At 40.7% G+C, this 26,647-nt stretch overlaps 1 protein-coding gene across 4 annotated transcripts in view; it reads right to left on the bottom strand.

Annotated features, from left to right (window-relative positions):
- The window catches only part of Acaca (acetyl-CoA carboxylase alpha), a 334,197-nt gene that overhangs the window by 22,264 nt on the left and 285,286 nt on the right, over positions 1-26,647 (bottom strand). For all 4 annotated transcript variants that reach the window (XM_045158041.1, XM_045158040.1, XM_004664543.3 and 1 more), the window contains 5 exons: positions 20,145-20,241; positions 16,799-16,895; positions 15,540-15,675; positions 5,339-5,516; positions 3,000-3,112 (listed from right to left, as the gene is read on the bottom strand). In XM_045158041.1, the coding sequence (XP_045013976.1) occupies positions 3,000-3,112; positions 5,339-5,516; positions 15,540-15,675; positions 16,799-16,895; positions 20,145-20,241 (621 nt within the window). The remainder of the gene's footprint in view (positions 1-2,999; positions 3,113-5,338; positions 5,517-15,539; positions 15,676-16,798; positions 16,896-20,144; positions 20,242-26,647) is intronic.

The raw sequence follows: 26,647 nt of genomic DNA, 5'->3' as shown, positions 1-26,647 counted from the left end.
GTCAAATCTATTGTTCATGCTTCCAAGCTGTCTTGGGCCAGAGCTTGCTTCATAGTTAGAAGACTAGATTCTTTCTTGAGTGTTATTTTGGTCAAGGTTAAATGAATATAATTTTCTTCAGTGTGAATAGCAAATTGATAATGAGATGATTTGTAACAAATGATTGAATGGCTACCACTTAGGAACCTCCTCCCTCTCCCCTCCATGTGCTCCTGAAGTTAAAGGTATGGCGAGATGGGAGTGACACCATTTCTGTGAAGAGGAGGTAGCTTGGGTTGCACATCCCTCACCACCCAGTCCTGCAAACAGATGTGAACAGGACCCCTCTTCCTACCACCCCGTTACTCTAAAGGGATGAAAACAGCCATTGGGGTTAAAAAGAGGCAGTGAACCCCCAGTTAATGAGTAGGAATTCAGCAGGCAGTGTAAGATAAATGGAGCTCTCTCTGCTTCTGCTAGAGTCAGCATGAACTGCGGCCCTGCGGCTTGTTTGTGGCAAATGGAGTGCGCGAAATATCAAAGGGCAGTGATCCAGAAGAAGACCGACTTTGACAAATTTTAAATTGGCCAGAAAGAAAACCAGAAAAAAAAGAAAAGAAAAAAAAAAACGAAAAATAAAAATGAAAAAGAGAAGGTAAAAAAAGGAAGAAAAAACAAAGAAAGGAAATTAGGCAATTCTTTGTGTCCTTCAACTATGGCGTTGCTACCATTGTACAGAATTAGTGGTGAAAACAGCAGCAATGATCGCTGGGTGCTGGGAGCAATTATGAGCCATCTAAGTGAGATGCTTATCAGTGGCTGAAGCTTTTAGAGCTGTATGTACAGTTTTAAGTAACTTGCTCTCGAGCTGCAGTCACTTTAATTAAAGTGTGTGGGTTGGTCAGAAGTAATTATCCTGTTTGGAAAAGACAAAAAAATAAATAAATAATAAAAAAAAAAAACCACCACCAACTACTTCAACAATTCTGGGTGGCAATAGATTTTAGCAATAACCTTTTGCCAATTTATTTTTGTATGTGTGCATTTCCCATAAAAGGATCAGGTTGTGGTGGGTTGGGATTATTGGTGGCTATTACCTACTGGCAAACAATGAGACACAGACAGGGTTTAATGTAACCCAAGTTACCATGACTGGTTAGCAACCTGGCTCAGGGGCCCAACTGCTTAGATGTGCACTGTTTACAATACAGGCAGACACTCAGTAGTATTTTTGATCCTAGATGGTGAGGAGAAAGAATCCAAAAATGGTATTTTGTATCAAATTACTTTTTTCTCCCCAGTTTTCTGAGGTAGGGTCTCACGCTAGCTCAGGCTGACCTGGAATTCACTATGTAGTCTCAGGGTGGCCTCAAACTCTCAGTGATCCTCCTACCTCTGCCTGAAGTTAAAGGCATGCACGCGCCACCAGTCAGCTCAAATTACTCATAAAACATAAATGAACTAGCATTTCTTTTTAATTCTATTTATTGACTTTTACTACCTCTTTAAAAAATATTTTTATTTGGGCTGGAGAGATGGCTTAGCGGTTAAGCGCTTGCCTGTGAAGCCTAAGGACCCCAGTTCGAGGCTCAGTTCCCCAGGTCCCACATTAGCCAGATGCACAAGGGGGCGCACACGTCTGGAGTTCGTTTGCAGAGGCTGGAAGCCCTGGTGCGCTCATTCTCTCTCTCTCCCTCTATCTGTCTTTCTCTCTGTGTCTGTCGCTCTCAAATAAATAAATAAAAATTTTAAAAAATATTTTTATTTATCTGCACATGTGTGTGTGGGGGGGGCATACTTGCTGCTGCAACAAATGTCAGAAGCATGTACCATTTTTTGTGTCTGGCTTTACATGGGTGCTGGGGAGTTGAATCTGGGCAAGCAAGTGCCATCTTTAACTGCTGAGTCATCTCCCTAGCCCTCTTTTTAAAGTTTTTTTTTTTTTTTTTTTTTTTTTTTTTTTTGTGAGGCAGGGTCTCACTCTAACCCATGGGGACTTGGAGCTCACTTGGTAGTCTTAGGTTAGCTTGGAACTAACAGTGATTCTCCAACCTTAGCCTCCAGGGTGTTGGGATTAAAGGCCAGGCTTGAGTTTCACTATCTTTTGAAGATGACCTAGCTGCCCCTTTAGAAAAGAAAAAACAAAAACAACAAAATTAATGAAAGAATTCTAAGCAATTATCTTTACTGACATAGTACAGGGCTCAATGAGAGACTGGGCAGAAAGCTAGTGTTTCAATTTTTTTTTTTTCTCAAGGTAAAGTCTTGCTCTATCCCAGGCTGATCTGGAATTCACTATGGTGTCTCAGAGTGGCCTCAAACTCATGGCGATCCTCCTACCTCTGCCTCCTGAGTGCTGGGATTGGAAGCATGTGCCACCACGCCTGGCCAAAGTTAGTGTTTCGCTCCCACAGTTTAGTCTTATGTTCAAATCACAAGAGCCTTTCAAAAGCTCTGAAAACAAATGAGCAACACAGTAATGGCTGGACACATCAAGTATGAATGCTCCCAAGGCTATTGTTGCTACAGCCACTATTAGGAAGCACACAAGGCATAATCTTTATTTCTATTTCTTTAGCTCAAGATGACCCCCAGAAAATTGTGTGGGTAGAGACTCCAGCATTTCTATAACATGACACTGACTCTCACATACCCAGAAATGAGATAGCTTGTCCAAAGACACAAGCTTCAGAAATAAGATGTATTTAACTCTTGCATATTTTCTGTCTGGCTGGCCTACCTGAAGCAGCTTCTAGCTAATCATTCTCTGTAAGAATCTCCCAGAAAGGTGGGAAATTTGTACTTTAAGGAAATACAAGAAAAATCAAGTGATTCTTGCTTTCCTCCTAGTGCACACACTATTTCATCCTACCAGGGTTCTTACCATATAGAGGACAGTAAATAAAGATTATCATGAATTTGATCAAATGCTTCAGTGCCTCCTTCCCTGGCCTATGAATGCACTCATTACAAATCAGCTGAATGGCTCATTGATTTGCCAGGAGGACAAGCAGACATACCCAATCGCTCAGCCAAGCTGATGTAGACTGGATCTACCCGGCGCATGGTTTTCACCAGATCCTTTTTGCGGAATTTGATTTCTACTGTCCCTTCTGGCTCCAGAACGGATCCCCTGGATCAAAGAAAGAAAACAAAACAAAACAGAAATAAAGGTACTTTAAAAGAAAGAAGACAACAGAATGAGGCCAGTTACAATTTGTGGACCAGGAAATAGCTTCATTATTGTTTTGCCCACCCATGATTCACAGAAGTCACCCTGGGGAGAAAAGCAGGCACCATAGACACATCTAAGTGAGGTATGAGAAAGGTCTGGCAAAAAGCAATTAAAATAATTCTCATTACCACACCAGTCGACTTCCATCTCAAAGGAAGAAAACAGATTCCACCACCTACAGCTGATAAGGGTGACAAGAATCACATTATTTTTTGGAGAAAAAAAAAAATGTGGGCACAGTGGTAGATGAGTCACCTTTAGCTCTTAGGCTGTACAAGTGAGGACTTGGTGTTTATTGTCCTATACCACAGCTGTCAGTCTACTGGTAGGACTTGGACTGACATACTAGACTAGCCAAGCAGCAGGAAAAATATGCTGCCCACTGCTATGGGAGCTGGCAAAGCAAAGGTCTCAGGGTTGCTTGTGGTGAATACCAGTGATGCTCTAATACCAGAACCTTTGCTCTAAACACAAGTATTTAAAAAAAAAATTATAGCTAATACCTACTATGTACATGGTATTTTTCCAAGTGCTTACAATAATCCCATTACCAGTGACTAACTACTAGGCACTATTACTATACCCATTTACAGGAGAGAAAAGTAAGGTGCAGGAAGTAAGAGACATTTCCAAATCTACAAGTGGCAGAACTAGATCTGATCCCAACAATTGCAGAGGAATTCTCTCTGATCTGATATGAGATCTGGGACTAACTTAGGACATGAAAATCAACAATTCCTTAATATAAAATGTCAGCCTAGGGATTTGACAGTAAAATTACTGGACTCTCCTTAGCAGCTTTTAAAAGAGAGACATATATAGTTTTAGGGAAAATAAACAGGTAGGTGCTCCAATAAATGATGGGATATAGTGAGGTGCAAAGGCAACATCCAGTTTACAGTCTCAGGAAGTGTTGAGCACTTGTTATGGAACAATGCTAGGATTCATTTGCTTCATTTATATAGTTTTAGGTACCACCTTCCTACAAACCTCTTATCTCTTAGCTGTCTTTTAACACTTTCTTTAGCCTCTTAGAATGCCAGAGCAAAACCTGGGGCTCCAACAAAAAGCAGAAGTTTGGTCTGGAGTCACAGAACGTGGGTGCTGTGGTGCACATCAGTCACCAGCCAGCTCATTCAATAGAAGCATCCCAGGAAGGCCAAAGACTGTTCCAAGATTTTCCAGTCACTGGATTAAAGCCCTACAACTCTACCAACTTAAAAAAAATTCTTTTAAATAATTTAAAAAGAGGGAGAGGGGGGGGGAAGGGAGGCATGGCAGGGCCTCTAGCTACTGCAAACTATCTCCAGATGCATAAACTATCTCCAGATGCATATGCTCTTGTGCCTCAGGCTTATGTGGGCCCTGGGGAATTGAACCTGGGTCCTTAGGCTTCACAGGCAAATGTCTTAACTGCTAAGCCATCTCTCTAGTTCTTTTTTTTTTTTTTCCCTTTGGTATTTCAAGGTAGGGTCTCACTCTAGCTCAGGCAGACCTCAAACTCACAGTGATCCTCCTACCTCTGCCTCTTGAGTGCTAAGATTAAAGGCGCATGCCACTATGCCTGGCCGCCCCCTTTTTTGTAATGTTCCTTGTGCCACACAACTAAGAAAGAGATGGTCATCAAGTACATCTGAGTGACAAATGGGACAGAGTGATCTTTCTGCACATGGAGGTGGCCTGGAAGAGAGGACTTTATGGTGAAAGAATCTGTGTGGGGTTCATACTGAGAAAGTTTAATTCCAGTCTGTTTTCTGGATGTCAGCAAGACACTATTTAAAAAGCCTATTTTTGGGACTGGGGAAATGGCTTAGTGGTTATGGCAATTGCCTGTGAAGCCTAAGGACGTGGGTTTGATTCCCGAGGACTCACGTAAGCTAGATGCGCAAGGGGGCACATGTGTCTGGAGTTTGCATGCAGTGGCTAGAGGCCCTAGAGTACCCATTCTCTCTTTCTCTCTCATAAATAATTAAAAAAAAAAAAGCCTATTTTTCTCACCTTGGAGTCTTTTGGGAACAGACAAGATTCAAATGAAGTTGTCTTGGCTATTATGTTCAAAGGGAGAAAACCAATAGCTAGAGGGGTCCCTAGAGGCAGTGAATGAAAATAAGGAAGACACGCTACCTGCTTTCTCGGTCAGCATACATCTCCATGTGTCGGGGATTGATGGTGGGGTCTATCACAACCCAGGAGCCACCCCGCAGCTCTGCCTGGGGAGGAATGTAAACCATGACAGGTTGGGAGCATTCCCGCAAGCTGTCCACGATGTAAGCACCAAACTTCAGTACTTGGTCATACATATCTACAGAGAACGAGACAAGTTAGAAGTGATCAAACATACCTTCAACATTATGGGACACACAAAAAATAAAATTGTATGGAAACTAGATTTCCACAGAGCTGCTCATAGCCAGAGGTGACAGGTCTTAAGAGCTGAGCTACCACAGATCCTGTGTGGCCACCCCAAGGGCTAAAGAGATTGGTGGCTCTATCTGTACCCCACTTATGATTCTAGAGAATCTTCGAAAGCATGAGAGAGGCTGGGTGTGGTAGGACACGCCTTTAATCCCAGCACTTGGGAGGCAGAGGTAGGAGGATCACTGTGAGTTCAAGGCCACTCTGAGACTACATAGTAAATTCCAGGTCAGCCTTAGCTAGAGTGAGACCCTACTTCAACCCCCCCACAAAAGAAAATAAATAAAAAGCAACACTATCTTTTTTTAAAATTATTTATTTATTTTATTTTATTTTATTTATTTGAGAGTGACAGACACACAGAGAAAGACAGATAGAGGGAGAGAGAGAGAGAATGGGCGCGCCAGGGCTTCCAGCCTCTGCAAATGAACTCCAGACACGTGCGCCCCTTGTGCATCTGGCTAACGTGGGACCTGGGGAACCGAGCCTCGAACCGGGGTCCTTAGGCTTCGCAGGCAAGCACTTAACCGCTAAGCCATCTCTCCACCCCAACAACACTATCTTTGATAAGACAGTGTGCATGCCCTCAAATATCCATTTTCTATCCTCTCGGAATGTTTGAATTCAGGTTTCACCACATTAATTCATACTTGCTCTACAGTGAATATTATTCATGTAAATATGCAATCTCTCAAACTATATTGTTTTCTGAAGGACTATTCTAGCTCTTTTTAACTCCTTTCATGATTCTTAAAATATTTTATTTTTATTTATTTGAGGGGGGAATGGGCATGCCAAAGCCTCCAGCTACTGTAAACGTACTCCAGAAGCATTTGCCACCTTGTCCATCTGGTACTGTGGAATCAAACCTGGGTCCTTTGGCTTTGCAGGCAAGTGCCTTAGCTACTAAGCCATCTCATGATTCTTTTTTTCTTTTTCTTTTTGTTTTGTTTTTCGAGGTAGGGGCTCACTCTAGCCCAGGCTTTCACTCTGTAGTCTCAGGATGGCCTTGAACTCACAACGATCCTCCCACCTCTGCCTCCCAAGTGCTGGGATTAAAGGTGTGCGTCACCACACCTGGCCATCTCATGACTTGTAACATATGAATTCTTAAGATATACAGCTAATGGTACTGGACCATCCCAAATTTTTATCTTTAAAAATTGGAACCAGGCATGGTAGGGCACACCCAGAACTCTAGTACTTGTAGCACTGAGGTAGGAGGAGGATTGTGAATTGGGAGGCAAGTCTGGATTACAGAGAAAGTGTCAGATCAATTTGAGCTACAAAGAAAGACCCTGTCTCAAAAATAAATAAGTTCATAAAAATAAGTAAGGGCTGGAGAGATGGCTTAGTGGTTAAGGCATTTGCCTGCAAAGCCAAAGGAACCTGGTTCAATTCTCCAGGGCCCATGTAAGCCAGATGCACAAGGGAGCGCATGCATCTGGAGTTTGTTTGCAGTGGCTGGAGGCCCTGGTATGCCCATTTTCTCTCTCTCTCTCTCTCTTAAATAAATAGATAAAATACAATTAAATCAAAACTGGATCTTTCATCTTTGCATACCCACCTGCCTGCCCGGTGCCTGGAACACAGTGCTAAAAAAGGAGGTGCTGAATGAGTGAAGAAAGCATCCAATAAGAAAAATAAATTGGGGAAGGGAGGGATGGCTTAGTGATTAAGTCATTTGCCTGCAAAGCAAAATGACCCAGGTTCGATTCCCCAGGACCCATGTAAGCCAGATGCACAAAGTAGTGCATGCATCTGGAGTTCATTTGCATGGCTGAAGGCCCTGGCATGCTCATTCTTTCCCTATCTGCCTCTCTTCCTCTCAAATAAATAAATTAAAAATATTTTTTAAAAAGAAAAATAAATTGTTTAATAGTTACAGGATACCAATGAGAGAGAGACTGACTGACTGACAGACACACAAAATCTCAGCCACATGAAGAGGAAAGAGCAGACTTAGTAATCTCCCAAAGGCAAACATTAGTGTGAAGAAGATGCCTGGTGAATAAACAGAGCCCTTGAAAAGCTGGATCAGTTATTGTCCAACTGTTTATGGACTTTTTCCTACATCCTGGCTTCCTGAAGTTTAAACATCACCAAAGTTTTAAGTTTATGATTTGAGAAGTTTAGTGAGTACTGAGTTACAGTAGAGGTACAATAATCCTTTCTAAATAACAGGTTCCACTGAGTTCAAACTTTTCCTATCAAAAAGATCTCAATTTGGAATAAATCAATTCTGGAAATCCAAAGCAAAGAAGCATTTTTCAGGAAGTTCAGAGCAAACCAGATAGAAACTGCTTTCATTGTAGTTATTGGCAAATCAAACTGCCACCTTCTTCAGAGTAAAGATGGCTCTAAATACAGACCATGCATGAGCAGTTTACTGCAAGGCACATGCCTTTCCCATCCATTGTCCCAACCTGGCTGATCTGAAAAGACTTCAGAAATTCCAAGTTGCCCCAAGAAACATACCCTACTTGCAGAATGTGTATGGTCACATGCTATGTATATATGATCAGTGTGAAGACATTCATTCCTTTGGGAGGAAAGCAAAGACCAAAAAAATTTACTGCTAATTATACAACTGCTGTATGAAGAGTGGGAATAAAGGACTATAAGCATTTTACGCTAATTCTGTGGTTATGAAAATAATTGCTTAGTTCAAATTATTTTAACTAAATTAATTCTTTAGTGGATATTTTAACCAGTGCTACATAATAAAGTAATTGTGTAATTAGCAGTACATTTTTCAGTGCTGCCACGAGTACACTTTCATAACAAGTAACAGAAAGGAGTGGCCCTTGCTGGTATTATGTACAGAAAAAAAGGGGAGGGGGAGTGTTGATAGAATTTAAAAACAAAACCACAGTAAGCAATACACAAAGTCATTCTACCTGAAAAAAAAAAGTTACAGGTAAGTGAAGACAAAATTTCCAGTCTCTTTATTCACTTTTGTTTGTTTGTCTCTGTATTATCTATCATTAACAGATCTAACTTTCCAACGGGCAATGCCTTACTTACAATGTATTTTCATACATTTAATAAAAATAACAACAACAAAAACAAAACAAAACAAAACAAAACCTGCTGCTGTTCCTAAGCCGGGCGTGGTGATGCACGCCTTTAATCCCAGCACTCGGGAGGCAGAGGTAGGAAGATTGCCATGAGTTCGAGGCCACCCTGAGACTCCATAGTGAATTCCAGGTCAGCCTGGGCTAGAGTGAGATCCTACCTTGAAAAACCAAAACAAACAAACAAACAAACAAACAAAAAACCCTGACTTCATGTTATATAGAAATGAAGTTGAGTGTGCACACATTTTTCATTTTTGTGAAGTAGACTTTGACTTTTCCTTTTATAACTGAGTAGTTTACTTTGCACCAGTAATCAGGACATGTGTGTGTATGTGCATGCCTGTGATCTCTCTCACACACAAGTATGCACACACACACATACACAGAAATCACTTAATCATCATACTATCATCTTGATATAGCCAAGTTACAGGTACATAAATGGCAGCTTAGTTAAATGAGAGTTAGTGGCAGGGATAATACTCAAATCCAGATTTGTGTGTCATTTTTTGAGATAGGGTCTCAAAACCCAGGCTGGCCTTTAACTTGTGATCCTCCTGCCTGGGCCTCCTCAGTGCTGAGATTATAAGCATGTACTATCACTATTACAATCAGCTTCAAATTTAGATCTTTTTGGTTCTAAAGTCCACATTCCACTCCCTCATATTACTTATCACCATTCTTATGGTTAGGAGAGAGAGCCAGATGATAACTGCCAACTTCCCATGGAATGGCTAAAATAAAACCAGAAAAGAGACCCCATTAAATGGTCTAACCCTTCTTAATGTTGCCCAGATTTCTGTTATGTTCAGAGATGTCAGAAATTCTATTGATGACAATAACAGCTACACAAAGGGCTTGGATCTTGCTGACAAACAAGTTTATTGTTAGGTTCTAAGACTGAAGGTAGAAAAGGAGCTTCAGGTGTCTTTAAAGCTGACATGCCAGGGACTGAAATAATACCTCCATCTACCCTGGAACACCCATAGGTCCACAATCCAACCATCAGGACACCCCAAAAGAAGGCTATTAAAATACGAATTTATAATCAATATGCTCTTACTGAATTTTGACTGCCCTGAACCAAGTACTTTGAAAGTCAGGTTGAAACATTTGGAAATAATCTGACATACAATTGTCTGGAACCCCATCATATTAGAGAGAGAGAGAGGGAGGGAGATAGAGATAAGATGATAGACAGACAGACAGACGGATGGGCAGGCAGGCAAAGGCAAGAGTAGCAGGAAGGGTCTAGGGGAGGGGAATCCCCCAGGGTTGACACTAGAATTGATGTAGGGAAATTTAAAGCCATGCATATGGTGTCATTTCTCAGCTCCTGAGAAATGCAACAGGAAATGGAAAATACTGATAGGCTCTTCACTGGAGAGGCAGGCTTTCTAGCCTTCAGGATAAAGTACATCTGCATGAATGGTGATCACACACAGCCTGTGAAGTGTGCTCCCAGCCAGGACCCAGGCATCAACCTTGCCTAGGGCCTTCATTGTTATACAACATAGATAAACTGTGGCAGCCACATGTACCAGACAAGGAAGCAGGGTGGCTGACAGTGTTTTCACAGTGCCCCACACTCTTGAAACTGGAACAGATCTTATTGGCTTGGGCAAGATTATCTGGTAGGAGCTAAGGTAAACATTAGGTACACACAAGCCACAAAAATATAATTTCTCTCATGAGTTCAGTTATGGTCAGCAGATACTGTATTTCAACATCCAAGTAATCAGAGACTTTAAAATAGACTTTCATTCCAGTTAAAAGTTTTCAATAAATGCATTTTTATTGTTATTTATAACCTGTCCCAGGAAAAAATAATAAGTATAACATGAAAAGCCAACTAAGAGTGACCCTATAGCACCAGCAGTGAGGCGGCTTAATATCACTGGGATTTGCATCCTATCAAGCTATTCATGCTGAGGCTGGGACCCTGGTGCTAATTTCTAGTAAATTTCACGCTTGATGTCTCCCTGTTGTGGGTCATTGCCGGTTCGTCTAAATAAACTGCTTCCAAATGGCTCTTCCATCTAAATATTCAGCCAGATTTTATAATTTAATTTTGCATTATGCTGAATAGCCTTCCGGCCAGATAGAGCTCATTGGAAAAAAGCACCACTACCATCTTGACAAGCTTTTATTTATTTATTTATTTATATTTTTTACTGCTTGAATTAGACCTCCTAGGCCGACTAGTAAAGACTTTTTTTTTTCCCTCCACTAATGTCAATTTTCAGCATAGCAAGAGCTGTCTCTAATCTTTTCCTACTCATTACACACAATTTTGGAGTCATTTTACCCACAGTGCAGTCGGCTCCTGGCTGTGTGTTTGTGTGCACTGAGGGATGGCATAATTGTTTATTTTCCCTCCCTGTATAATCCCCAGCCAGTATTGAAACCAAAACTGCAAACATCTCCCCAAGGGATGTGGAGAATGACAAGAGGCTCTCAGTTTAGGTCCCTTTACATGAGATAATATGAAGGAAACATCCTGAGCTGTGTGTAAATACGAAAGACACTATTTTTCCCCTCCTACTTTCCCACAGATCTCTAACTTCCCTAAAGGTTGTCTTATGTGATGTGTACATGCATGCATCAACACCAAAATTCAGAAGAAAGAATCTTGTCCTGGACTACATCCAGCTAATAACTCACTTTGACTAGAAATGGGAGGGAAGAAGGCATGGGCAATTATTATTTAATTAAGTCCAGGGTTTAAGTTGTAGATGATTAAAAAAAAAACTGGGATAAAGACAATACTGATTGTTACCCAATACAGTGAATATATTTAATGGTAATGAAATGAATTCTTATAAATAGGTAAAGATACATTTTTATGTATATTTTACCACAGTTCAACATACTTTTTTTTTTTTTTTTTTTTGAATCAAAGTCTCACTATGTCCTGGGGTAGTCTTGAATTTACTAGGAAATTCATGCTGGAAGGAAAAATTTCTAAGCTCTAGAAAAAAAATTTCTTCATATAAATAAAAACCAATGACATCTCCAAAGGAAGGGGAAGAGGGTGAATGAAAATGTTCTCAGAAACCTCAGTATTCCTTTCCAGGGTTGCTCCAAGCTGACCAGGTTCTGGTCCTTGGCTCTAGGATCAGCCAGATGCAGATCTATCTCTCTCTCTCAACTCTGTAATCTTTTAGCCAAATTATTTTTAGAAAATTTGCTCACTATAAGCCCCAATTCATGTAAAATACAGGCACAATAATATAACCTAAGTTGCTTGCTGTGATTATCTAAAATATATGAGGAAAATGGTTACCAGAGTGTTTGGTGAAATACTCTTTCTATGTGTGTGGTCATGTGTTCTTGTATGAGTGTGCATGTGAAGGTCAGAGGCCAATATCAGCTATATTTCTCGACTACTCTCCATCTTAATTTTTGGGACAGGGCCTTTGACTGAACCCAGAACCCACTGATTTGATTAGTTTAGCCAGACAGTAAACCCTGAGGATCCTTCTATTTCTGCTTCCCCGGTGCTGGAATTACAGGCATATGCCACTTTCATCTCCCTTCCTCTCTGCCTCTATTTCAGAGATAGGGTCTTACTATGCAACCCAGCTTAGTTTCAAACTCACTTGCCTCTGCCTCCTGAGTTCTGGGATTACAAGGATTACAAGCATTGACTACTACTGTTCTCTCCCCCTCCCCTGGAGGTAGGGTCTCACTCTAGTGTAGTCTCAGGGTGGCCTCGAACCCACAGCGATCCTCCTACCTCTGCTTCCCAAGTGCTGGGATTTAAGTCATACACCACCATGCCCGGCTTTTTTTTTTTTTGAGGTAAGGTCTCATTCTCGCTCAGGCTGACCTAGAACTCATGGCAATCTTCCTTCTTGAAGACTCCTAAGTGTGGGAATTAAAGACATCAGCCACCATGTTTAGATTTATTCCTGCTGCCCTTAAAGTTACAAGGTTAGTAGCTGATCTGGAACTAAGCCAAAATATAGGCAGCAGAACTGACTTTTTGTTTGTTTTTTGTTTTTCGAGGTAGTGTCTTGGTCTAGCTCAGGCTGACCTGGAATTCACTATGTAGTTTCAGGGTGGCCTTGAACTCACATAAATTCTCCTACGTCTGCTTCCTGAGTGCTGGGATTAAAAGCGTGTACCACCACACCAGCTTGAAGTTTTTTTAAAAAATATTTTATTTATTTGAAAGAGAGGGGCAGAGAGGGGAGTGGTATGGAGAGAATGGGCACTCCAGGACTTCTAGCTACTGCAAGTAAACTCCAGACACATACACCATCTTGTACATCTGGTTTTATGTGGGTATTGAAGAATTGAACCCGGGTCCTTTGGCTTTGCAGACAAGTGCCTTAACCACTAAGCTATCTCTCCAGCCTCATGAAGCTTTTTTTTCTTAATATTTTTATTTATCTACTTATTTATTTATTTATCAGAGAAAGAGAGAGGGAGAGGAAGAGGGAGAGAATGGGCGTACCAGGGACTCCAGCTACTGCAAACAGTGCATCTGGCTAATGTGAGTCCTGGGGAATCGAACCTGGGTCCTTTGGCTTTGTAGGCAAACACCTTAACCATTAAGACATTCCTCCAGCCCCGACCCCCCCATGAAGTTTTTACTAGAAGTCTGACATCTTTGAATTCTACTTTATTTTTCTTCTTTCTTTCTTTACTTACTTATTTATTTTTGGGGGTTTTTGAGGTAGGGTCTCACTCTAGTCCAGGCTGACCTGGAATTCACTCTGTAGTCTCAGGGTGGCCTCGAACTCACGGTGCTCCAACTACCTCTGCCTCCCAAGTACTGGAATTAAAGATGAGTGCCACCACTCCTGGCCTTATTTTTATTTTTAAATTTTATTTATTTATTTATTTGAGAGAGAGAGGGACAGAGAGAGAGAAAGGAGAGAAAGAGGAGAGAGACTACGTGCATCAGGGACCCTAGCCACTGCAACCGAACTCCAGATGCATGTACCACATTGTGCATCTAGCTTACATGGGACCTGGAGAATTGAACTGGGTCCTTTGGCTTTGCAGGCAAATAGCTTAACTGCTAAGCCATCTTCTCCAGGCCTTTATTTTTATTTTTGGTGGTAGTGGGGATTGAACCTAGGACCTTCATGCAGGCTAGATAGGTACTCTACCACTGAGCTACATTCCCAGCCATGAACTCTAACATCTAGGTAAAATAGCCAGGTTGACTCCTCTCAAGTGTCCCAGGGAAAATGCCTTTCAGGGAGGCCACTAAGGAGCAACAGCACAGAATTCTCTCAGGTCCAAGCATAAACTTACAGTAAAAGAACTGGGATCAAGTGAAATCTAATGCTAAATAAACCTCACCTCTAAGAATGAAAGGAGTGCTAATTTCCCTCTCAATCCTCAGCTTCGAAGTAGTGTCTTCCTCTTTGGAATCTCTTAGTATTTGTCTGTATATTACAGCTTTACCATTGTGCCTGGTTCTTGACTATTTGAGGCAATGTTTGTCTGTCCTTGATTTTGTTCTTCTGAGGTAGCTAACATAGTTAGTTACTGCACACAGGACCTCAATAACAATGTATAGATTGACTTAACCTAGACTCTCATTTTCCTCATGGAATTTCCATAGATATATTATTTTGGCTAAAAATAAATTTACCTTCACAGTTAAAAAAAGTATAGAAGGGCTGGAGAGATGGCTTAGCGGTTAAGCACTTGCCTGTGAAGCCTAAGGACCCTAGTTTGAGGCTCGATTCCTCAGGACCCATGTAAGCCAGATACACAAGGGGGCGCATGCATCTGGAGTTCGTTGGCAGTGGATGGAGGCCCTGGCACGCCCATTCTCTATCTGTCTGCCTCGTTCTCTCTCTCTCTCTGTTGCTCTCAAATAAATAAACACAAAAAAATTTTTTAAGTATAGAAGCATCAAGTTATGTGCATAGCCCATCTCCCCCAAGGAAAGTACAAGATGTGCTAGTTCTGTAGCAAACATGGCCTTTATAGCTAGAAGGAGAGGAAGAGAAGGAAGAGGGAAAAGAAAAATAAATCAATAATGTTCATTTGCTAGGGAGGCCTGGCATTCTGGCAACATAGGGCTCCTCCTAGGCAGGAAAAGAAAATCATTGGCAAATACTTTGGATACCTCTCTCCACATGGCTAATAACCTACAGTAAGGGGTGTTCCTCACTTAAAAAGTAGGGTTGCTCTTGCTCTTACAGGGCTCATTACTTCACATCTTGTGTGTCCTTAGCACTCTCTTATCACACTAACACATCAGCTCCTCCTATTTCCCTCAGTCAGAATCTTAAGGTGAATGAGATTTACACCGGTCAGAATACTCCAACGGCCTCCAAGCTTGCAGACTCTGGCCTTGAAAGAGGTGGAACTTGTTTCTTTTGGCTCTCCCTGGACTGTCCAGTGGCTTTGCTCATGGAGGACTCTTAGTTAATGGTGACGGGCTGCCCAATCACTAAGCAATTCCCATAGCATGGAATAGAGCCTCTATAATAATGGTCTAATCTGCTAGAGACACAGGCCCTAGGCTGCTAGTGGATAATAATAAATCATATCACCAATTGCCACTACAAACAGCCTCTGGTATAGAATTTGTTCATTTTCTTCTAGTCAGTGCTAATTTCACTATAGAATCTTTGAGTAGAATGAAGAACAGGCTCCATATTACTTACATCATCCCACCTACCTTTTATTCCTCCTTCCTAGCCCCTGCCCCAGCGATCACCGATGCCCTTCCAGCCCACACCAAGCCAGTCACATTTTTTTTTTTTTCTTTCATGGTGCTGGGAATTAAATCTAGGGCCTCATGGAAGGTAGGCAAGTGCTTGATCACTTAGCTATATTCCCAGCCCACCAGTCACCTTTCATCCCACCAGAGAAGCCTCTCCAGTTGGCAAAGACCATCAGAGGTAGACCTTCACGGTTGAAGTCCTTGATAGCCTGATAGGTCTTAAAAGCAGAGTCTGGGAACCAAACTTGGCCAGCCTGCTGGATTATCTGTGGGGGAATGCCAAAGAAGAGCCATTAGCAACAGTTTGATGGAGAACCTCTCCAAAATGAACAAGATATTATTAAAAAAAAACTAACTCAAGCCGGGCATGGTGGTGCACACCTTTAATCCCAGCACTCGGGAGGCAGAGGTAGGAGAATCGCAATGAGTTCAAGGCCACCCTGTGACTGCATAGTAAATTCCAGGTCAGCCTGGACTGGAGTAAGACCCTACCTTGAAAAACAAAACAAAACAAAACAAAACAAAAAACTAACTCACATTTGGGAGTGGTGGCGCATGCTTTTAATCCTAGCACTTGGGAGGCAGAGGTAAAAGGATTGCTTTGAGTTTGAAGCCACTCTGAGATTACATAGTGAAGTCCATGTCAGCCTGGGCTTGAGTGAGTCTCTACCTCAAAAAAACCAACCCAAACCAAAACAAAACAAAACAAAGAAACAAAAAACTAACTCAAGATCAAATCAAATAAACAAAAAGTGTTATTCAAGAGGATCATCTTTGAAGGGAAGAAGAAATGATCTTTGGTCCTGTAAAACTTTCTTTTTTAGCGGGGGAGGGGTACTGCTTATAACACAACTCTGAAGCAAAAGGATAAAGTGTAACTGATTCTAATGGGAAAATGGATTCCTAGGAATGCTTGCTAACTTCCCAAAGACAACTTTAAAGACTCAATCACAATCCTCTCTAAAGTAAACCAACTCCAAGTCCTTTAAACTCTGTGTAATACAGCCTTGTTGGTGCCACAGTTAATCAGCAAACAAACACTGACACTAGTGAGTCATTCCTCCTTTGCTGTCTCCCTGGATCCTTGCTTTCTAAATGGTGTCAGGGTATGTAAATGCAATCCATGTTTTAAAGACCACCTTTTGCGATGCTCTAACTTAGCATTGCAAAATACACTTTGAAGACCTATTTAATTTTTCAGACAGAACTTTACTTTTAGTTCACTTAGAATCCTCTTGCAAGTGATCCCAAAACAGTCTGAAACCACTCAAGGTTGCAGCCACCCTTCCCTCTAAAACTCCAGTTGTTTGCAATGGCCTTCATACATTCACAAGTCCTGCAAGGAAAACAAACTCCAGTATAGGTACACAGTACACTTGAGGGGCCTACCTTGGCTTCAGAATCCAGGTTTGCAGGATCAGCTGGGATACTTAGTTCTACTGTTCGGGTTTCTACAGCAACTACTCCCACAGGTATTCCTCCTAACCTGATTAAAAAAAAAAAAAAATGAGCCACATAAGAACCCAATGCATGTCAAGATTAGAAGTAGTTAGCCGGGTGTGGTGGCGCACGCCTTTAATCCCAACACTCAGGAGGCAGAGGTAGGAGGATCGCTGAGAGTTCGAGGCCACCCTGAGAATATATAGTGAATTCCAGGTCAGCCTGAGCTAGAGACCCTACCTTAGAAAAAAAAAGATTAGAAGTAGTCATTTATTTTCCAATCCCACATTGATACGAATGGTGGTGGTGGGGTGAATGAAGTAAGTGCAGCAGGGGAGACTGACTCTTCTAGGGGTTAAGCATGCGACTCAACGGGTTTAGTATTTACTTGAAAAGCTTCGTGGAAAACCACTCTTACAATCACTCATATTCTAAAATGCTCCCGAAAGGATAAATCCAAACTAAGGGTTGTATTTGAGGAGCTCCTACATTTATACTCAACAGCCTAGTGCCCAAGCACATCTACTTCTGTAGTTGCCAAAAGAAACTTCTCAGTTTGCTCTCAATCAACTCTTGATGAAGATGGTGGGAAATAAAAGGCAGAAGCCTGAGGCTCAGTCACTTTCCATGACTGCTGGCTTTTTGGAAATAGAACTGGAGGTTTTTTTTTTCTTAAAAGTAGAATAGCAATAATATTGTTCCCAAGTAAAACTTGGGCATACAGTATGTCTTACCATTGAATGTATGAAAGGGGAGTTTGTAGGTATACCATGAAGAAGATGGAAAAAAATGTACCAAGAGTAGGTAGGCCCTTGACTTTCTTTTATTGGAAAACAATGAGATATGGACATGTTTAGTAATAATCTTGGTGAAATCCAATCAGAAACATATTTATAAATATGTTATATATATAAAACATATTTATAATATATGTTTTATATATAAATATATATATATATATATAAATATATATATATATATATATATATATATATATATATATATATATATAAAATTTCAAAGCCACGTTAATTAAAAAAAAAAAAACTTTCAGGGGCTTGAAGCCTCACAGTTATACTTCATAACAAGCTCCTAAACTGGTCCTTAGGGAATTCCTGGAACAAATCAGAAAAAAAGGGAGGAAGAAAGAAAGACAAAGAAGCAGGTGGAAAGTGTACGGTGGGTCCTTACTCTGGAAAATGTCATTCAATCTTCATTCCTGTTACATTCCTTTGAGCTGGGGTTGGGATGGGTTATAGTCTCTCATTCCCTATAGCATCTGTGTAACAAACTTTTACATGAAGGATGGTCTTTGGCTGTTACATTGGCTATGGGAAATAGATTCTTTTCATCACAAGAGACCTAACTCTGGCTGAATGGAGACCACCCACCACCCCCTTGTCACTTGCCTGCATTGAATCAGAATCAAAAGCCCTCTAGACAACCAGACAACAAGCAGGAGCTACACAAGAGGGTTTAGAAATATTTCTGTTCACAATGATTAACAATCCAACTGGAAACTTGTAATTGCAAAAGCCACCCTAAATCGGTAACTTATAACTTATATATTAGGGCCCATGTGACCTAATAAAGAACATCTTTATCCGAGTATTACAGTTATTTATTGAACTTGAAAACAGCTCAGAACAACTTCTGTTTTCTATTATACTTCATATAAATTTTATCAGGCTAGCACATGAAGATGCTACATCTTGTTTTATAGTGTGTCCCTGGACAAGGTGCCATGGAATAATAAAAGACAATTTACAGCCAATAGCACACATATTCCAAACATACATACCAAAGATGAGTTTTGGCAGCACTTACAGTAACAATCCCAGAAGAATACATTTATATTTATTTCTTGAAATGCCACTGCTTTTGAAAGAAGCTAGCTCCATTTGTGCTTTATATACTTGTGAGCATGTGCATGTGGAGTAAGAAGCCCAGAACTCATCAGATGGAAAGAAAAGACTCAGAGCGAGTGCCGGAATAAACAATAGCAGAGCTAATCAAAGTCCCACTTGACTGTTACTGTTTGCAGAGTAATCCCTATTCTTCCAGTCATAAGGTAAAGCATAGTTCTCTTCTAGCCCATGAGAAAATACTAAAGACTTTAACAAAAGTTTGCCTTTGGAAGGCTTAAAGTCTGTCATATATTTTATAGACAGGAAAACTGAAGTACACTAGTGTACTACGAGGAGTTTGTAGCTAGCTGATAGGTCCTGGTAAGACAGATTCTAGTTCTCAGAAGGAATTTTATCCACACAAAGTAATTCTCATAGGGATCCAGAAGACTATAGTGAGGCAAAAGAGCTGAGACTTGAAAGAAAAAAAGCAGCTAGGTTCTGAAAGTTTCTGTCTTAGCTGACTCTAGGTCACCTGACTCCTAGTCAGTGTCACTATGGAGGACCCTGCCTGTGGGATTTGCCATCTGATGGTTCCTTGTCACTGGCTACAGGGGGCATGTTGACCTGCTGTACTGAGACAACCACAAAGCCTACAATTATTTTTCAAGGCTAGAATCTAAATCTCAAACTGATGTGGCATGTTGGAGAATCTTGAGCAGGTGCCTCTTTTCAACAAGATAAGAAAAACTGATTGCCCCCGAAAGGAAGGTGAGCCCCTCATGCAGACCGTCGGGTAGCAGGTCTCTGCAGTGCAGACCTAGATTAACATCAGCCATGGGAGGTGCTTGTTATAGCCAGAGCTGCAGATTATTTTGCACAGAGCTTGCTGTGGAGTAAAGCACTTCTTAGAGTAGGTATTAAAATTTAATAGACATTTCAATTTCCCACTTGAAAAATAAGAGGAATCCTAGCAACCTAGACCAGCTGATTTTACTCGTTTCTGTTTCTAGTAATTCTTTTGTCTTTTGGGGGGATTCAAATCTGATTATAATCCAACACAGTACTAAACACTTCAGTAATCTTGATGCCAGAAAGAAACTCTGAGGGTACGTGGAGAACCAGGTGATACCTGCTTCTGACAGAAAGTGGTCTTTGGGGGAGGGGAAATGACTGGTAGCTAGGCTTTGTAGTCTCCACAGATTTTCTTGCAGTAGTACAAAAAGAACACACCGTTAACATCAGCTTTCAGATTAAACACACCATGGGCCTGACACACTAAAAGACCACAGGGAACCATCAGGCTGCTATGGGTTTGGCTATAATCCAACTCCTAGAAAATTTAGACAAAGAGCTTTATTGGTTAAAAATCTATATAGCCAGAGCTCCTTTCCTTTATTACTTTTACTTGGGAGGAACAAGCACTTCCAAACCAAAAGAGCGCTTACCTGGCTCTACCAACCACCACAGTCTGTGCCCAGGGCTGCATGATCTCTGAGAAGGAGCCATAGTCAAAAAATCCACTCAACCACTGGCCTTTCTGGGCTAAAAAAAGAAAAAGAAAGAATAAGCACAATCTACTTATGATGCATTGAACTGATAAATCTTAGGTGGATTGGGGGGGGTTCTCCATTGGGGGAGTTGTTTTAGCCATATAAGAAGAGATAGAAGCATTAGGCAATGGAATGTTCATCTGCCTCCAACATCATCCTGTTTCATTTGCTATTCCATATAAAGAGAATCATTTATCAGCAAAAGCATCATTTATTGTTAAACGATGGGGTTCAGCTAGCAGAGTTTGCCTGCCTTTAAATAAATAACTTGGCTTTTTTTAATACACCACATACATTTGTCAAAAGGCAGCCAAGTCATTAAAGATTTTTTTAAATGTCTAATTCTATTTTAAAACTTGCCTTATAATTGTTTGATTCCACTAATATTTTTAATGGAAAGAAGAAAGCAGCCAAACAATAAACATGAATGATCAGATGAAGACCCAAACTTGGAGGAAAACTGACAGATTCAGTTTCTCTGCCACCAGGAAAGCAGCACCATAGATCCACTTTATTTGTAACTGACAAAGTATTACCCTTCTACAAGAAAGAGCCATGATTACATACCCTGGACACAGCAAAAATGCAGTGGCTAAGATGCACACGTTTAACACCATTAACTCCCTACTACACAGAATTTCCTTCACTGGCAGGACATATAACTCTCAACAATCCTAGCTTAAGACAACTTTTTTGTTCTACAGGTATAACTGCTTAACCAAGTGGCCATAAAAGCTTCTGCAAATAACTGTCTCTTGTCTGCCCTCTCAGCTCACGGTTTCTCAGTGACTCGTTTAATTTGAACATGGCCCTCCACCCCCTAAAACCTCAAATCCAAAACCAATTAAAAGTGGAGATCTGAGCAAGCTAACCTCTGCTGACTTAAACAGGATGGAGAGTGTTTTATCAAGGCTAAACTTGTAATTACTGTGTTCTACATTCCTTGCCTCTATGGCCCCAGTGTAAAATGTGATCATCCATTTCAAAATTATCTCTCCATCGTGAGCCCAAAGCCGATCGTTTAGATTCTGGTCTCGTGTTGAGCGTCAGTTTGAAGAATATCATGGCACTATCTTCTCTAATAAATGACTTTAACTTTTCACCTAGAAGATATCTGCTTTAACTTATCACAGAGAATCATCTGGTTTCTTTAACACTTCCACTAAATTAAAATCTGAAGTCCCCAGATTTGGGAGCGAATGTTAGCTGCACATAGACAGCAGGATGAATTACTAGGGAGTCAATAAAAAAATATTATCCAAAACCCCAGAAAACTTAGTTTATCATAAATTTCATTTTATTCTGTGTGTCTTATTAATAATGAATATGAAAATGCTTACCTATACATGTTCATCTTTCATCTCATGAAAGAAGGGTTCAGTTTTTTTATTTTTTGTTTTTTTTTTCAAGGTAAGGCTGACCTGGAACTTACTCTATAGTCCCAGGCTGGCTTCAAATTCACACTGGTCATTCTAACTCTGCTTTCCAAGTACTAAGATTAAAGGCATGATATGATATGATATGTATGTGTGTGTATATATGCGTATATGTATATGTATACACACATACAAACATACATACATATAGATATTTTTGAGACAAGCTCCTGTGATTTCATCCAGGCTAGTTTTGAACTCTTGGTGTTCCTGCCTCAATCAGTCTCTTAAAATACTAGGATTGGACTGGAGGGATGGTTTAGCAGTTAAGGCACTTGCCTACAAAGCCAAAGGACCCAGGTTCTATTTCCCAGGACCCACATAAGCCAGATACACAAAGTGGTACATGCATCTGGAGTTCATTTGCAGTGGCTGGATGCCCTGGTGTGCCCATTCTCTTCTCTCTTCTTCTCTTTCCCTCTCTCTGAGATAAATAAATAAAATGTTTTAAAAAATGCTGGGATTATAGACATGTACCAGTATACTTGGTACTCAAATTTTAATGAAGTTTCCAAGGGAAATTTCTAGTTTCATCAAGATTTTAACCATATATGCCTAAATTATTTTATAATTCTTACTTCAACAATAATGACTTAAAACTATAGAATTAATTTCAAAATGGGAATGCTTGCTTATTTCAAGACCTCCTAGGGGACTATAAGTATAGCTCAGTGGTAGAATACCTGCCTAAGATGTACAAGGCCCTGAATCACAAAAACAAGCAAATTATAACAACCCCCCTCCTGCCTTATATGTTGATTAGGGGAGAGGGAACCATTGTCTATTCTAGTTGGGCTTCATGGTCACAAATGGCAGATCATTCAGTTCAGATGTGGAACTGAGGGTCTGCTAAGATGCTTACCCCCACTGAACCTTGCTCTGAATTATAGGAGAGGCCCACTTTGTTTCTAGAAGAGATCTGGACTTTCAGGCTGATCACTATGTTAGACTTATAGTTCTTACCATAATCATGTGTAAAAATGAGAGGAGGAACATAACTATGGAGACTTTTCTATGTAAGAAACGTTAGTTTTATTAAGATTGCTAAGAAAGGCACTGAAGGGCTGGAGGAATGGCTTAACAGTTAAGGCGCCTGCCTGCAAAGGCAAAGGACCCAGGTTCGATTCCACAGGACTCATGTAAGTCAGATGCACAAGGTGTTGGCACATGCATCTGGAGTTTGTTTGCAGTGGCTGAAGACCCTGGTGTGCCCACACACTCTGTCTGTCTCAAATAAATAAATAAAAAATATTTTTAAAAAGGCATTGAAGAAAACAGGGACAATTATAAATGAATTAGGCAAAAGATGAAGCAGTAGCTCCAAAGTAACAGCTGAGTGATCTTGCACTAATCACCTATGTTCTCTAAGTCTGTAAAATAGCATTTTTTAAAATCCCTGACAGTAATAATCTCAAGTACGATATGCTCATGAAATATCTTATATAGACACAGCTTCAAGTGAGTACCCAGAAAGTTTTATTAAGTCTTGCTTATAAAGACTTTTTATTTCAGCAACATCATCACGATTTTCAAGTTTTATGAAATGTCTTCTTTAATCTATTTTTTTAATGTACAGTTTTCCTTTAAAATAGTTATAAATGCTCTCTTACACAATTTGAGGAAGTAAATCAAAAAGGTATCAGGGGCTCAGTATGGTGGCTTGTGATAGTAATCCCAGCACTTGGGATACTGAGGTAAAAGGATTAGAGTTTGAGGCCAGCTTGGGCAAAAAGGTATGTTCCAGATCAAACTGAGCTACAAAGTAAGACCGTCTCTTAATAAAAGGCAGGGATTTCAGGCTTCACAAAAAGGAGTATTTTCTACAATAGCCAATTGGACTGACATGTACATGTACATTTAGTTTACACAGAATTACTTCTTTTATTCTGCTATTTTTAAATTAGATAAAGCCAGCCCAAAGATCGCTATTTTAGTAAAAATGGAGGGTATTGCTTACTTATACTAGGTATTTACAGAATTTCAAACAATCTAGACAATCTCTTCATAAAAATGATTTTATAAAGTAACTTTGTACTAACAACCAAAACAAGTTATAGTACTATGTTACCAGTGCCATAAGAAGGCACATGAGCCCGGCGTGGTGGTGCACGCCTTTAATCCCAGCACTCGGGAAACACAGGTAGGAGGATCTCTGTGAGTTCGAGGCCACCCTGAGACTCCATAGTGAATTCCAGGTCAGCCCTACCTTGAAAAACCAACAACAATAAAAAAAAAAAAAAAAAAAAAAGGCACATGAGGGATAGGTCAGCAATAGTTTGCTGAGAAAAATGTACTCACACTCTGTATTTAAGGTTTCAAGACATTTTCTTTCTTTTTTAAAAAAAACTCAGTAGCAGAGACCAGTAAGTTAAAAAGGATATATAAAGGGAAGAGAAAGGAAGGCAGGAGGTTAATAGGTTGGTATTGTATATATGTAAGTAGAAGAATAGATTAACGGGGGTGAAAAGGCCCAAAGTGAGGTCAAGGGAAGAGACTGAGTAAAGGAAAGGTGGAGGAAGGGCTAATCAAAATCTAAGAGGATGCAAATAAATCATATGGAATCCTCTGGTTTGGACAATGGAACACCCAGGAGCCATAGATCACTGTTAGAAAATTTTCAGTGCCAGGGATGGAATACCTTCCAGTGAGTAGTTGGCCAGGGAGGTCCCTGATGCCCCCAAAACATTATAGGCTATTGCTGAAGCCCTTGGTTTCGCATCAGGAATAGATGGTAAGACCCTATTGCTGAAGACTCCACATATTGGGCTGCAAGGCCACTGAAAAATCCTGTTGGAACTGAGCTGATAACTTCTTCCATGTAGATCAGCTGACAGAAAGCTGGAAGAAGCCATTCTGCATGTAATCCAAAGGGAGAAAGAGAAATCACCAGTGAAGATACTCAACAGTGGACACTGCAAGCCTTATAATTGGCCAGCCAGGCCAAACGAGCCAACAGGTGTAATAGTGGCATGTCTGTCATGGTGGAGACCAACTGCCCTCCAGTTGGACTGGAGGCCCACTCCATGGGGGGGAATACATCACTGATACTGAAAACTTAAAACAGGGGTAGTCATGAGCCCTAGGGGTGTAACATCTGCTGATGCGTGGATAAGTGTATATACTATGCTTATTAAACTGCCCAGTATGCACTTCTCTTAATATTCATACCGTTATATTAATGCTACTCTCACTTTGGGTAGAGAATCTTCTCTTTTTCAGATGGCAGTGACCTTGGGATGACTCAGAAGGTATCATAGTGCTGGAAAGAAGTGACTGGAGTACTGAGTAACATCTCGACCACACCTCCCAAGGCACAGGGTCTAATGTGAAGAGGTGGCAAAAAGAATGTAAGAGCCAAAGGAAGGGTAGGACTCCTTACAACATGCTCCCTCCAGACATAGAATAGCCCGGATATCCATGACCTCACAGTGATCGACACTACCTACACAAGACCAACATAAGAGGAGGAAAAGATTTTATCAAAATAAAAGAGAGACTGATTGAGATAAGGTGGGGATATGATGGAGAATGGAATTTCAAAGGGAAAAGGGGGGAGAGGGAGGGTATTACCATGGGATATTTTTTATAATCATGGAAAATGTTAATAAAAATTGAGAAAAAAAAATTATTTGAGAGAGGGAGAGATGGCATGTGTAGGGGGGAAGGGCACACCTGGGACTCCTGCTGCAACAAACAAACTCCAGACACATGTGCTACTTTGTGCATCTACCTTTATGTGGCAACTGGGGAACTGAACCCACGTTGGCAGGTTTTGCAACCAAGTGCCTTTAACTGCTGAGTCATGTCTCCAGCCCCCTCAAGACATTTTCTAAAGTTGACTTGATTAAATTCTCTCCCTCCCCCTCCTCCTCTCTGCTTGTGGCATTTCTTAATCAGTAGCACAGTATACCTGAATCCTGCTGCATTTTAAGTTGTAAAATGCAGCGATTCAATCTATGCATATAAGCAGTGGCTAACTACTTAAGTCACCATGTCTTCTATTGTTAATATGTTCTACCAACACCTCTTCCCTTTTTTCTTGGTTGGCTTCAAACTCATGGTAATCCTCTTGCTTAAACCTTCTCAGTGTTGAGATTATAGGCAAACATCACTATGCCTGACTTATATACACTAGTTGGTCAAAGACTGGTCTTGGTCTAGGGATGTAGCACAGTACTTACCCTTGCATTCATGAGGTGGTAGGTTTAATACCCAGCACTTCAAAAAAACCTAGTCATATAAGACCATGATTTTATGGCATATATTTAATGGTTTTAGTTTTTTTTTTTTTGGTTTTTCGAGGTAGGGTCTCACTCTGGTCCAGGCTGACCTGGAATTAACTCTGTCATCTCAGGGTGACCTTGAACTCATGGCAATCCTCCTACCTCTGCCTCCCGAGTGCTGGGATTAAAGGTGGTTTTAGTTTTTGATCCTACTGAATAACATAGTCTTTAAAAAAATTATTTTTGAGACAGAGTGTGACGTAGCTTCAGCTATGAGTTCATTACATATTTCAGGATGATCTTGTATTCCTGATCTACCTGTGTCCACCTCCCAATTTCTAAGATTAGAGGCATGTATCACTATGCTCAGGAATAAGTTCTTTAATAAAAGAAGAAATGAATTAGTGGCTAGCTGTATTAATTATGATTCCATGGGTGATTTATATATCTCTCTTTTTTTTTAATTTTTTATTTATTTATTTGAGAGCGACAGACACAGAGAGAAAGACAGAGGGAAAGAGAGAATGGGCGCGCCAGGGCTTCCAGCCTCTGCAAACGAACTCCAGACGCGTGCGCCCCCTTGTGCATCTGGCTAACGTGGGACCTGGGGAACTGAGCCTCGAACCGGGGTCCTTAGGCTTCACAGGCAAGCGCTTAACCACTAAGCCATCTCTCCAGCCCTATATATCTCTTAATTTCCTTGTGTTAATGAAGAATTTCCCACCTTATTCTTTTTTTC

This window comes from Jaculus jaculus, chromosome 9, assembly GCF_020740685.1.
Source record: "Jaculus jaculus isolate mJacJac1 chromosome 9, mJacJac1.mat.Y.cur, whole genome shotgun sequence".
Taxonomy (NCBI): Eukaryota; Metazoa; Chordata; class Mammalia; order Rodentia; family Dipodidae; genus Jaculus; species Jaculus jaculus.
This window is presented reverse-complemented; position numbering and strand designations above follow the sequence as displayed.